This window comes from Nannobrachium achirus, assembly GCF_963921795.1.
Source record: "Nannobrachium achirus genome assembly, chromosome: 1".
Taxonomy (NCBI): domain Eukaryota; kingdom Metazoa; phylum Chordata; class Actinopteri; order Myctophiformes; family Myctophidae; genus Nannobrachium; species Nannobrachium achirus.
Window position 1 is genome coordinate 34093884 of NC_137810.1, and position 13940 is coordinate 34107823.

At 40.5% G+C, this 13940-nt stretch overlaps 1 protein-coding gene across 3 annotated transcripts in view; it reads right to left on the reverse strand.

Moving 5' to 3' along the window:
- Positions 1-13193, reverse strand: part of LOC308284509 (pre-B-cell leukemia transcription factor 1-like) — a gene marked incomplete at its 5' end in the record, with an annotated part of 64500 nt that extends 51307 nt beyond the window's left edge. For 2 of the 3 annotated variants that reach the window (XM_080725153.1, XM_080725152.1), the window contains 2 exons: positions 11825-11898; positions 13012-13193. In XM_080725153.1, coding sequence (XP_080581279.1) covers positions 11825-11898; positions 13012-13193 — 256 coding nt within the window. Of the gene's footprint in view, positions 1-11820; positions 11899-13011 lie in introns of all 3 variants that reach the window. The other variant, XM_080725151.1, reaches the window with a different exon arrangement.
- Positions 13194-13940: the final 747 nt, after the last annotated feature.

The window sequence follows — 13940 nt, forward strand, 5'->3', positions numbered from 1 at the left end:
TGAGCTCGTAGATCTGCTATTCTTTGGGCAAATGCCTAAAACAGAAAACACACAGTTCAGTGATGGCGTATGCTTCCAACAGGCTACTGTATGGAACAGGCTAAATAAGAGATGAGCTGAAGGAACGTTGTCTGTGAATTGCCAGTGACACGGTATGCAATGAATAACAGTCTGCGTGGGTTTGAGTAAATGAAGAAGTTATTACTTCAAAGAAGCAAACTTGATCTACCTCAGTGAACATTTAGAAGAATTACCGGAAAGCAGGGGATTTCAATCACCTTTTTATCTCCCAAAACTAGAAGCAAGAGAACCTAATACTCTTTAATATCTTGTACAGACTGGATTTATGCAATTGAACTCAATCAGTATTGTTTACGCAGTTAATTAAATGAGCCTTATATTACAGTGTTGCCAGGAGCTCCATACCACAAAGTGTACAGAATGTCAAAGTAGAAAATCCTCATGCTGTTTAGTCACTGCCACCTTTATTCATTCTCTGCTGTACATCCGTGAAATCACAAATTGAGTGGCATGATGAACTCTTCTATGGTAGACAGCAGTGGAAGCTCCCTAATAATACAGACCAACATATCCTGGGGTAAAGATATATTTTCAAAGGTTAATAGCTCTGCCTCAGACCTTGAAATGCGATCATTCTTTTCTACATGACTGGTGAAAACTTAATTAAATCTGCGGAAATTTCCTTTAATTTTAAGGCTAAGCAACACACAAAGTACAGTACAGTACCAAGGCTCCTGAGGTTTCTCTTATGAAAAAACATGATCTCTAATCAACCGTTAGTCTCCACCTATGGGATGACAGGGCATAGCTGCATTGGAACACAAATGCATTGTCACTTGGCTAAGAGGACCAAACCAAAAAAGAAAATGTACAATGTGTTTAATAAGAGGTCTATAATACATTGTAGGTGTAACGCATAAATGTACAATATATTGGAAAGCACCAAAATGATCAACTGTAAAATGTTATGTTATGATGAACTATGTTGTAAATATGCATTGGTTGTTTTTTTGTTTTGTTTTTTGGCTGGAGATGGAGGTGTCCTGTCCATCACTGTTGGCTTAAAGGAGTAGTTCAACCAAAATATTACTTATTTTCTATCAATTACACCCCAGGAAGCCTTGAATTCATGGAGAGACAATAACTGGATGAACTGGTCATCCATCGGTCAGTAACCAAAACACCTCCATGAATTCTCTGTGACTTCATGGGGAGAGTAATTATTGATAGAAAACAAGTCATTTTTTGGGGTGAACTACTCCTTTAACTGTGACAGACGGGGGATCTCAGGTTCCCAGGGAAAATCTGGACCTGTACTGTACATATATAATAATGACCGCACATCCTGTTTCTGATAATGAGTGGAGATAAGATTAGCGAACCTGGGTGACTGCCTGAAATGTTATGCACAGACACCACACACACACACACACACACACACACACACACACACACACACACACACACACACACACACACACACACACACACACACACACACGCTGAGTGGTAACTCTGAGAATGTACAAATGGAACCAAATGGACCTGTGAGGGTCCATTTGGTTCCATTTGCACACTCTCTGAGTTTAAATGAACACTCGGGATTTTACAGTACACACACAGATCTACAGACACACACACACACACACACACAGGTTTACCGTAAAGTGACAGAGCAACTGCTTTGCCGCGTTAAATATCAGATGCAAATGAAAAGAGAAAATCTATCATGACTCTAATGTGTCCTGATAGGAGGGGGAGCGCAGCACTCTCCTCAGAGGAGCCGAGGAGGAGCGGCGTGAGGAGGGTGATGTATGGAGGAGCTGGATGAGAGGTGAAAAGCGTAGCGAGACGGACGGAGGAAGGGAGGGGGGGAGGGAGGGAGGGAGGCTGCTGGATTGCTGGAAGGTGGTGGTGGGGGATGGGGGGGGGGGGGGGGGGGGGCACGGTCCCGCCAGACTCCTTGAGGGCCCAGGGCAAAAGTGGAATAAATGTTGATTAGTGTTGATTTTGTCCAACGAGCACCCGGCAACTGACAGTGGGACTAAGCTGCGGCGAAAGGGAACCATTAATCTTGGTCTGGTTTAAGTAGTGTATATTAATTTGTGTCATTTCCACTACGTGGAGAGAGGCCTCTCTCTCTCTCTCTCTCTCTCTCTCTCTCTCTCTCTCTCTCTCTCTCTCTCTCTCTCTCTCTCTCTCTCATTTACCATATCTCCCCCTCTCCTGATATTTCTCTCTCTCTCACTCCTCCTTCTCTCCCCCTCTCCATCTCTTGTTCACCATATCTCTCTCTCCCCTAAGCTTTCTCTCTCTCTCTCTCTCCCCAGCTGTCTCTCTCTCTCTCCCTCGCTCGATCTCTCTCTCTCGCTCTCTCTCGCTCGCTCCCTCTCTCTCCCTCTCCTTCCCTGGTGTGTGAAAGACTCATTGGTAGCATACATACAGAAGAGGCCTGGAGGTGGCGTCTGCGTATAGCAGCAGGGGAGAGTGGTAGGAAATGAGATTCCAAACACTACATTATGGAAAATGAACTCCTGGGGGGGTTGGTATGGCAACCACACTCGCATATGCCGTTGCGTGTTCAATTTAACGTGCATAACAAATTTGCGGACTTGATTAAATTCGTAACATATTAAGGAGGCTGGTGCGAAGGGGAAAAAAAGGGGGGAAAAAAAGGCTGTCCAAATCTAGAGGGATTGAGATTGCAGACCACTTGATTGGAGCAACTGGCAGGCAGCGCTGTGATTTCTGAGCAGTAATTTCTTGGGTTTTACTTTGAGCACAGGAGTCTACTAGACTAGTGAATGCTTGTGGCCTGCGCTCATTCACAAGTCCACTAGTCTCCATCCTGCATGCTCCACACTGGCAGAGGACTGTTAGCTAAATGCCATTTTATTTACATTTAATTTTACAGTATGATCAGCGTTTCACTGACCCAGAGAGAAGAGGGGAAAAATACATAATATTTTCAGTCAGCTCGATTTTACAGAAATTAAACACCCTCAGTTTTTCCTTTTCACTATAATCGGGATGAGAGGGCATGATAATGGTGGAACAACTTATCCTGCAAAGTGAAAAATAGATCACGTTCCTTGTAAATGTGATGTCACTGTTAATTACCAAATCGCAGCGCAGTAAGATTCCTATAATTAAGCTCCTTAATATGATTAACATGTATCAATTAGGCGACTGACAATTTGCATAATTTATAACGTAACCACGTTGTTCTATACCGTAAATGATATCAACACACCACTTGCTGCACTGTCACTCAAACTCTGATAGTGACGACGGTTGGACAACAAATGCCATTAAAAGGAGCCAGTAGCACCCTTGGGTGGTTAACCACTTCAGCGAAAAGCTTGCAGATCGGCTATTTTACTACGATGACATGCCCAAAATAGGGACCTAACGGGTCCATTTGGTTCCATTTGTACACTGTCAAAGTTAAGGGGAGACCTTCAAATTTCAAAATTTGAGAACCACTGACTCAAAACATACACGTTGGCCCCATTTGTTCCGTTTTGCCCGTAATGGCGTGATCCTCGGGGCAGAATTAGATCTTAGCTCTTCCTCTCAGTGGATGATTAAGCAGAGAGATTGGGGAAACAGCTGTGGCAGCTAGATTGGCACCCCAGCCCCCCATCCCTCTGAATGCTGCTGTATCAGCACAGTGGAGGAAGGATGAAAGGGAGACAAAAGGCGCACATATTTGAATCCTCTCCGGCCACAGACTTAAAAAGACTGGAAGGGACGCGCAGCTGTGTGACTGACAATACTGTACATCTATGACCCTTACCCATATATCTCAGTCGACATCTGCTGTACTACTGAGCATCTCCTTGGGATCGACGCACGATATTGTGAAAATAAACCTTTACGACATGCTAGTTTACATTTACGTTGGGTTCTCTACAAGCACTGCATTGCTCCCACTGAATTACGGAAATATTCCTTGGGAGGGTTTGATAGTAAGCCATGCGGTACTGTGGATAGAACTACACACAGCACAGTACCGTACCTGTATCAGGCTTTGGGTTCTAAAACTGAAGATGCAACACTTGGCTAGTCTTTCAAAGGAGTGGTTCACCTCCAAAATTATAATTTGATTATAATACATTTATCCACATTGATTTTGGATGGAGATACAAATGCATTTGTGTCTCCATCCGGAATCAATGGGGGTAAATTTAAGTCTCCATGGGGTGAGTAATCGATCGAAAAAAAATAATATTTAATACTATCCCTTTAACCTCTTAAACTCTGTGTACTTTGTGGACTGGGGTCCGCAGGGGTCTACACTTGGCCCCTTCCTTATTTCCCTCTAGACCAAAGGATCTCAAACTATGGGTCGGGTCCCCAAGTGGGGTCACGGGAAGGTGACGGTAGGGTCGCACATTGACAACTGAAAAAGGGGAAAACGTTTGAGAAGCCCTGGTCTAGAAAATCTACAACCTCACAACGTGTCTACTGTCTACATTATTTTGAGCAGTGCTAACCGCTCCTACATCTAGCTTTGTTTGAATGTATGTACGTAGCCTTTGTCCCACACTTCGCAGGAATTAATTAATTATGAAATTAACACATAAAAGCACCGCTCACTTGTGATTTTTGTGGAATGTTTGATTTTTTATTTATTTTAATTTTTATCTTTTCAGAATGTCCGCCTACTATGACATACCCAGAATAGGGACGCTGAGGTTAATGTGAGACAAATCGCCCATTTCCATCAGCACATGGATATAAATCCTATCTGTTTCTTTCTGGTGATTATGGCGGCTGACGTCATCTGTTTACACAACGACATGCCGGGCAGAGGCGAGTTCATACCTCTACAATGCAAACAGGCAGATGCCAAACATGTGAACGGACTGACAATTCAATATAGGCCCTCCATAACCCCCCCCCAAACCTCCCACCCCCACCACCCATAATCAGATCTCTGGCTCATTTCATCCCGTCAAACATTACTCGCCTGCCCTCTGTAAAACACCCTATTTTCACCCTTCAAAAAATAACATTACATCAGCCAGCCAGGTCATTTTTATAAATGGAGGATCCCCTAGGCGTGAAACCTTACACTGCTCAAACAGAGGCCACGAAGAAAGTTGGCCTTTTGTTGAGGTTGAGAGGAAGAAAATTCAACAGCAAGTCAGAGCAGCATATTTACTGAGCAGCTCACTCAAGGAGTGGTTTTGTTTGGGGGCTGGTGGGAGATTTATGATGTTGGCCAAGTGTTTACAGAGGTCAAGGCAGATCATTTTCCAAATCAGTTTGTCAAGCATTTGCTTATCTAAGGCGGGCCTTTTCATCAATCATAACAAAGAAATTGACAGTGCGAAAGAAAGAAGTCAAGCTTATATGTATTTTGGTACCCCCCCCCCCCCCCCCCCAAAAAAAAGAGAAGATCTTATCCAGAGCGACTTAATTAATGCAACATGGGAGTAAAGTGTCAGGAACGCTAGTAGTAGACAGGGTAAACGGTCATGTAAACAGACAGCAAAGAAAACGATTTAGTGCCGCGTAAAAAGTAACAAGAACGACATATAATACATATACCACCTGACCTGTTTTCACCTATCCTTTATTCAAGGATTAAAATAGCTATATAGGCCTATATATAATATCATGTTTAGTTTATTTTATTCATGTTATTTAATATTGCAATACTACAAGATAGATAGATAGATAGATAGATAGATAGATAGATAGATAGATAGATAGAGTAGGATTGATACATACAGTTCTGTACAGACCTACTGTAGACAGAGCACACTGACAGATAGCTGAGGCTCAGATTGAGTTGTGTCATATTGATATGATACCGGTATGTGCCTAAATATACCAGGCCATAAAGTTATAGAATTCAGTTGAAAGGTTAGGGTTTCATGGACCAATAGCAGAGGAGTCAAATTGTTTGAATGTATTTTTGGAAAGTCCCTGTCAGAGCCTCTGACAGCGGTACTGCTAGGATACGCACATGCACTAACTCCAACTTTCCTTGTCAAGCAGCTATTTTTACCTTTGCTCTGCATTTCAGATGCATAGCAAACCTAAAGACACATACAGTATATGGTCAGGAGGACTGTGTGTAGTACTGAACAGTGGACAGTGTTGAAAGCAATGCCATTGTTTCAATAAAATAACATGCCACTTTCTCATTTAGACATTTATATTATTAGCCTGTAGCTTTTACTACAGTTTTAAAAGGCAGCTGACAGCATATTCAAATTTGCTGTAAAAACACAGACACACTCTCTCTCTTTCCATCACGCACGCACGCTCGCATCTACACACACACACACACACACACACACACACACACACACACACACACACACACACACACACACACACACACACACACACACACACACACACACACACACACACACACACACACACACACACACAATCTCTCTCTCTCTCTCTCTCTCTCTCTCTCTCTCTCTCTCTCTCTCTCTCTCTCTCTCTCTCTCTCTCTCTCTCTCTCTCTCTCTCTCTCTCTCTCTCTCTCTGCATTCTCTCTGACACACACACTCATTCACAGCCTCTGAAAAATAGCATTCCTCCTTGAGTAAAAAAGACAACCAAAATATGCTTGGAATGAAACTGGGCAAATAGAGAGAGGGAGAAAAAAAAAGAAACCAGTGTCTGTCATTAAAAAAAAGGGAAAAAAAGAAAGACGCCTTAGTTTAAATAAAGTGTTCCTTCCTCCTCCTTTCCTCTCGGGTGTAAGCTCACCATTGTGCTTGTTTATACTTCACAATATTTCTGCTGGCCATCCCTCACTGCGTCCCAGTAAAAATACACAGAGTGGGTCAGAAGTTCAGGTCCTAGATCAACACTGGCATTCTGTCCTGCAGGTGCTGTCAGCTGCAATGGGGACATGCAGCCACCGACGGAAAATAATATAGTAAAGTCCTCAGTGTTCATTAAACTCAGTGGTTCTCAACCTTTTCAGGCCGCGACCCCCAAAATAATGATATTTTAACTGGGGAATCATATTTTAAACCCACACTGACGAGCACTAAGAGTTGAGGTATTACATTTTGTGTAACACGATTCTATTGAGAAAATAGCAGATCTACATGTAGATCGGCTATTTTCACAATTTCTGCCTCTAATATTTGACAATTTGGACAAAGTTTAATTTGTCATTTTAGAGGTCATAAAAAGTCCATAAATTGCCACTTTAGAAATGTGCAGATACACTCTATACTATAGTATACACTTAAACTTTATGTTGGTGTGTTTACTGTTGAGAGAGAAAACAATGTTTCACATTAAGCTAATCATCTGGGGACCGGGCCCCCCGAAATAATTTGGGGACCCCACTGGGGGTCCTGACCCACAGGTTGAAGAACCACTGATTTAACTCACAGAGTACAAATGTATTGCAAATGTAAATGGTTACATTTGTGTACTCTATATTTGTATACTCTTTACTGTGTGCAGTCTATGGACACTAGTACTATAGAGCAGTGAAGTCATGACGTGACTCACTCATCCCCCGGTTCATGGAAGTACTTTCTCTATGGAGAATAACATTGGATCATCTTAAATCGTCTCATATAAGCATTGTGGTCCAAAAATAAACAAACGGTTTGCGCGATATTGTCGGGGAGGTGGCTCTGTATGGTTTATGATAGTCAGTCACTCATATTTGATAAAAGCCTGTTTCTAGCGAAAATGTAACTAATTTGGCAACAGTAACATTAGCGTTTTCTCACCATCAGTTGATTCTTCATATCCATATGAGTCAAACCGCTTAGATCATTTGTTTATGTTTGGAACACAGTTCTTATAGGCTATGACGCGATATGAAAAATGTCTATGGGAATTCACAATGGGGGGGGGGAACAAAACGTGAACCAGGTAGGATGGGGTAAATGACGTCAAACTTCACATCTCTATAGTATGGTAATAGTTCAAAGAAAAGCAGAAAATCTTTTCTTACACACCAGAAAATACAGTATATATAGCGGCAGGAATAAGCTATAGCAGTGCAGTGCAGACAGTGTTTTGGCTGTTGCAGTGCTAACCTTGCCATTTTAAAAAGACGCAACAGGACGAGTTTGACAGTTGGTACAAAGGGAGGCAGACGGGGAGAGCGGGGGGCTTGTTAGCACCAAACTGGATTCAAAGTGGTATCTCCTGTGAATTCAGACGGCAAAGGAAAGTACTGGGGTTATTTTAGTTGACTAGAACAAATGCAAACACTACCAGAGAGAGTGTGTTTTGACGTGTTTTTAAACTGACATAAAGTGTGTAATTTTGAGTGTGGGGAGAGAAGAATCAAGGAGAGTCTATTCAAAAGGATACTCTCTGTAAAAGCAGTTAAATAGAATGACATTTTAAGAAGGGCGATTTTCTATTGTTCGGCTTTTTGAGTAAGCTAGAACAATTAAATATACTGTTTCAAAGGAAAAACTATAGCAAAATGTATAGGACCGATATTAACTACTAATGCAATGACAGCATCAATAACAAACATCCTAAAAATGCTTATTTTTAAACATGATCTTCTTTTCTTGTCATTGACGATCAAAATGAAAACAGACATTTGCTATACCATTTTGCTATACATACAGTATATAAATCAGCAGATAAATAAAAACTAAGAAACCTTTTGCAAGTGGACACTAAAACGACAACTTAGCTTGACAATTACCAAAGCGAAACTGAAAATATATAAATAAAATGAAAACTAGCAATACGTAAACACTAGAGGGAGCAACATGCTATGAATTTCTATGAAAAACTACAATTTATCGAGACACATTGATGGTGTCTTTATCCACAACATATACATTTTCAAAAGAAAACAATTAAATACTTTACGGAGTAGTAGCAGTCTAACAGTTTAAATCAGATATTCTATTTAGTCTAAAGAAAACAATTACATTTGTATTATTATTATTTCGTACATGAATGCTGCTTTATTTTATAATTTGTCCTATGACACTGTACAAAAGTAGTGAAAATTGCCAATCTACAAGCTCACACAACACAACCAATAATTAACTTAGGTTATAGATCAGCTATTTTCACAATTTTTTTTTATTTTTTTATTATTATTTCTTTTGAATTTTACTTTTAACCTGGCGTCCCATGTTAAAAGTGGTTAAGTCTTAAGTGGGTTTTCTAAAAGCAAATAACAATGAAAAGTAAATAGTTTGTCAAGAAATAACAGAGAGTATTTTTCCCATTTCCTAAAAACTGGACATACAAGGTTTCCTTGCAACAGCGATGATATAATCACATTTCTGGTTAAATTACTCTTTGTATAACTAATAAAATGTATTCTGAATTCCACAGAAAGTGTTTACATTAACCAACAACTAAGCCAGACGTAACCTCATCCTTTACATTGCTTCACTAGCATAGACCGAACTAAAGTTGAAGAGGTATTTAAAACATATATACTATTTAGGTGGTGGTAACCACAATGATGATTTTTACACTTTGGCAGCAAGCCTGGAACGCCAAATTACATACTAAACAGGGAGGCTTATTCAGACGAAAGCGAAGGAAAAAAAGTGTTTACTTCTTTTGACTCTCTAGCTTTGTGTCAATTCTAATGCAGACTTCACAAGTGATTTGATGCAAAACTACTCAACATAATTTTTTACATTTTAAAGGTATTAACAGCAGGACAAGGTTTCTAGCTATGGAAAACCTGCAACAAGGTTCATCGCCTGTGACTGAAGCATACACAGCAAAGTCCTAGGTGTAAATGTATCCATTTGTAACCCTGGCTGAGAGCATACAAATGTAGCCAAATGGACCCTATTCGGTTACATTTGTACACTCTCAGGGTTAAATTGCCAGTCAGTGTTTTACAGTGTAATACTCACTGCTGTCACTGATGAATTGCATGCAGCACATAAAGCATAGGAATACAGGACATGTACCAAATCTTTCTCTTTAAGCTCTGAAACCTGCACCGTGTATTTATGGGTTGCCAACTGAAAGAGAAAAGCAAAGGGTGCGCAGCCAGGAAGGGGTCCAAGTTACTTTGTACTCTGTGCGTAGCCGAACTTTGGATGAACTCCGAGGAACGCTAGGGAGTAAAACACTATGCATAACTGTGTCACTCCCCCTCCGAAAACCTACCAAGACAACAAGAAAAGAGGAGAGGGCCAAGCAGGCTTCAAAAGGCCCCCTGCTCTCCTGAGGCAGTGGGCCGATTCAGGGGGAAGCTACATGGGGCTTCAGGGCACAGAGGCAGGGAATTGAACTTCAATGAAAACATCAATGCAAAAAAAACTAAACAAAAAAACAAAAAAAAACACCATGCAGAGAGAGATCACATGCAAGAAAGGCAGGAAAATGACAAACGGCCAGTGGTGTAAAGTAACAGTAACAAGTACATTTACTTAAGTCCTGTACTTAAGTAGAGTTTTTAGGTCTTTGTATTTACTTGAGTATTTCCAATTTCCAATGCTTTTACTTCTACTCCACTACATCTCTGATCCAAATATTGTACTTTTACTCCACTACATGTATTTAAAAACTTTAGTTACTAGTTACTTTGCGGATATAAAAAAATATATACCTTGGCTATTTGAAAATAGCCAATCTACAAGCTCACAACGTGTCGCATCGCAACACGTTGTGAGCTTGTAGATCTGCTATTTTCAAACCTTTTGTACGTTTACTTTTGGTACTTTAAGTACATTTTGATGCTAACACTTTCATACTTGTATTCAAGTACATTTTGAATTCCAGACTTTTACTTGTAGCAGAGTGTTTCTATATTGCAGTATTGATATACTTTTACTTAAGTAAAATATGTGAGTACTTTTTCCACCACTGCAAACGGCTCAAGCAGTAACCTCCAGTGCGAGAGAAGTACAATCTAGTGCAACTTTGGAGAGGGTGAAAATGATATCTCATTTATCCTGTAACCATTCCGTTTTATTTCACACGCTGATGACTGTGAAACACACAGAGAGCAGGCCGCCTTCCCACGTTAAACCAGCCAGCTATAGCAACTCAATATCTCACAGCCATAAGTTCCAAGGAGTCCTATTCCCCCAGTCAGTCTAAAAGACGGGGGAAAAATAAAAAAAAAAGATGAGATGCACGCTATCAATCTGAAGAGCGCTGAATTCTATCTGTGCCAATTTCAAAAATGTCACGGGGGGAAAACGATTTGGAAACATGACTTACGTCTCCTATGTTATGTCATTTCTCTTCAAGCAATTATTTGTGTGACATGCTCTCGACTTTAATGGAGGGACACAATATTCAATAGAATGAGACATATTCACCAGATGTGACAGTTAACGTTGGAGACATCACAATAATTCTCTCTATTACCCAACAATAACATCAAAAGGTCTAATTCATCTAGTGACATGATAAATTATATATGGATTTATTATTTTTCCACTGTACCCATTGTAAGGTACTTAAAATAGAGCTAACATAAGTGACATGTATATGTATAAGCCAAACAGCGTTATGATTGAATATCCTGATTCCTGTATCAGGTTCTTGAACACTTCTCTGAAATAGTAACACTCAAGTATTGTCACTCACTGTATGCTTCACTGAGACAAAATATTTCGTGCAGACATTTTATCTCACAAAGGTTATATTGTTTGGGCATATTTTACCTGTACTTAAGGTGACTTGCATGTTTTGGATCAGAAAATGTGAACATTATGCCATCAGTGCAATATAGATAATTTGCATTTTCCATCTCAAGGTTACTGTTTTGCCTTACGGTTACTAGAGTAAAAGTGGGAGAATGAATGAGTGGCAATAAATGTTGCTGAAAATTTGAACGTACCTGTCTTTTCTTTGATTTCACACAAGACATTAAAAAGAGCAGGCTTCATTCTGTGACAATTCAGAGCGTGTTTCCTGCAACACAAAAGTTGGTGTAAGCAACCTGAAATGCCGGCAAGACAATTATATTGTCTATTTTACTTACTTACTAAACCATCAATATTGAGACTAAAGTGATTTTGTATTTGTTTTCTATGAGAACACAGTGTGTGCTTTGTTTGTGAGAAAGTTCACAATACTAAAATATATAGTAGGCTAGCCTACAAGACCTATAGCTTAATTAATATGCCTATGACCCAACTATATTCTTATAATTGTATGAAAACCTACATATGTGCAGTGGGATTGCCTTTAAGAAGAAATCAATCAATATTTTTTTTAAAGTGTTCTAAAGCATTGGCATTAATTAATTAAATAGATTTTCGTATCCCTAACAAGGAAACAGAAATTCATATATGTTAACCATAATGCAAAACTGTTGATCTTAGGTGGTTGGCTACTGTAAAATACACACAAAAATAGTGTTAAGTCATGCTGAAACATAACTGTCACAGACCAATTAAATCAGTCTAACATAATTTGACTCAAACCAAAACGGTACATTTAAAATGAAATAAAAGTAAAACAAAGTGAAAGTGATGGTATCTGTGAACCACATTGTAAACATTAACTTCGTGCATGTCAAGCAAGACGTGGAATCAGTGGTTCACTGGGATGTTAGCACTCATTAATTGCATTTCGCATTCATTAGAATAGAGCCTATTATTTTATCGATTTATACTGCGGATCCGTCTTAGCACATGAAGCTGCGAAGTGCTTCATAAATAGCCGATAGGGTCAACATTTTATGAAAGTCACTTGCAAGAAAGACGGGAAAAAACAGATCTACATACTTTAGGTGTCGACTTTTTGTGTCGTTTGATCTTTAAGAACCAGCATGTCATGTCATGATTTAAGTTTAAGTGCTGCAGTGCATGCCGTCGTTTTCCCTCTGTTTTGCTACAGACTATTTCAAGCGCTTTGATGAATTCTGTGCCAGTAACTAAAAAATAGGAAATAGCTTTATACATTTCAAAGTAAAAATTGTCACCGCTTTTATTTCTTATTCTTTTAATTTGATATAGTTTGCCACATTGCTTTTACTGACAGAGTGGACGGGGACACCGAATCTGAGCACACATCCCATACCTGGCTTGGGCTTCATCCAGACTCTGATCGGTGATGGTCATGATTTGCTGTAAAATGTCTCCAATGTCCTGTTTTCTTCCATCGCCGTCCGTTCCTCCGTTGCCTTCCTGCATGTGCTGCGGCAGGCCGGGGTGCCCTGCCATGCCCGAATGAGAATGCATCAACCGCGGCTGGTCGTCCATCTCTTCCCGGCGCACTCTGTGCCTCGCCTCGGCGTCGATCTCACTGAAAATCCCGGAGAGAGAACTGAGAGAAATAAATTCCGACGGAGCGTTATTGCGCACAACGGAGCGCTCGCAGCGCGGATGAGTCGCCAAGCAGCCCCGTATCGGAGGAGGTGAAGAGAACAAGCCCTCTCCTTTGCTCTCGTTTCTCTCCCAGCTGGTCGAAGCAGCTCAGTGTGAAATCTGATCTGAGCTGCCTTGCCGAGTAGGTTGTGCGCTGGAAAGATAGGCTCAGGCTGACTTCAACTACAAAATATGAATTCGGGCACGTTTTATGTAATAATACGACGGAGTGATCCAAATCCTCGATCCTTTCTACTAGTCAAATAGACAATGTGCCGTGATAAATAAAAAAGTGGCTTCCAGAGACAGTAACTAGGTTAATTTGACTTACTCCATCCTCTTCTTGCTTTTGTCATGTACAGTACAGGCTGGCAAGCAGCACATAGCTGGAGTATGAGAGACAGACTCCGCCTACGCGACATGATTGGGAATATAGACCATTTAGCCCCACCTTGAGGTGCCTCTCATGAAACGTCGATCATTGGAGGGCTACTAAAGGTGGGCTGCAGAAGGGGAGAGCTCTAGGAGGTGTGGGTGCCATGCAAAAGACAAGAGAGATCAGTTGGCAACTCAGTGGTGGTGGATAGATCTACGCACAGTAAAATCCACAGTGTTAATTTAACTCAGGGAGAGTATAAATGT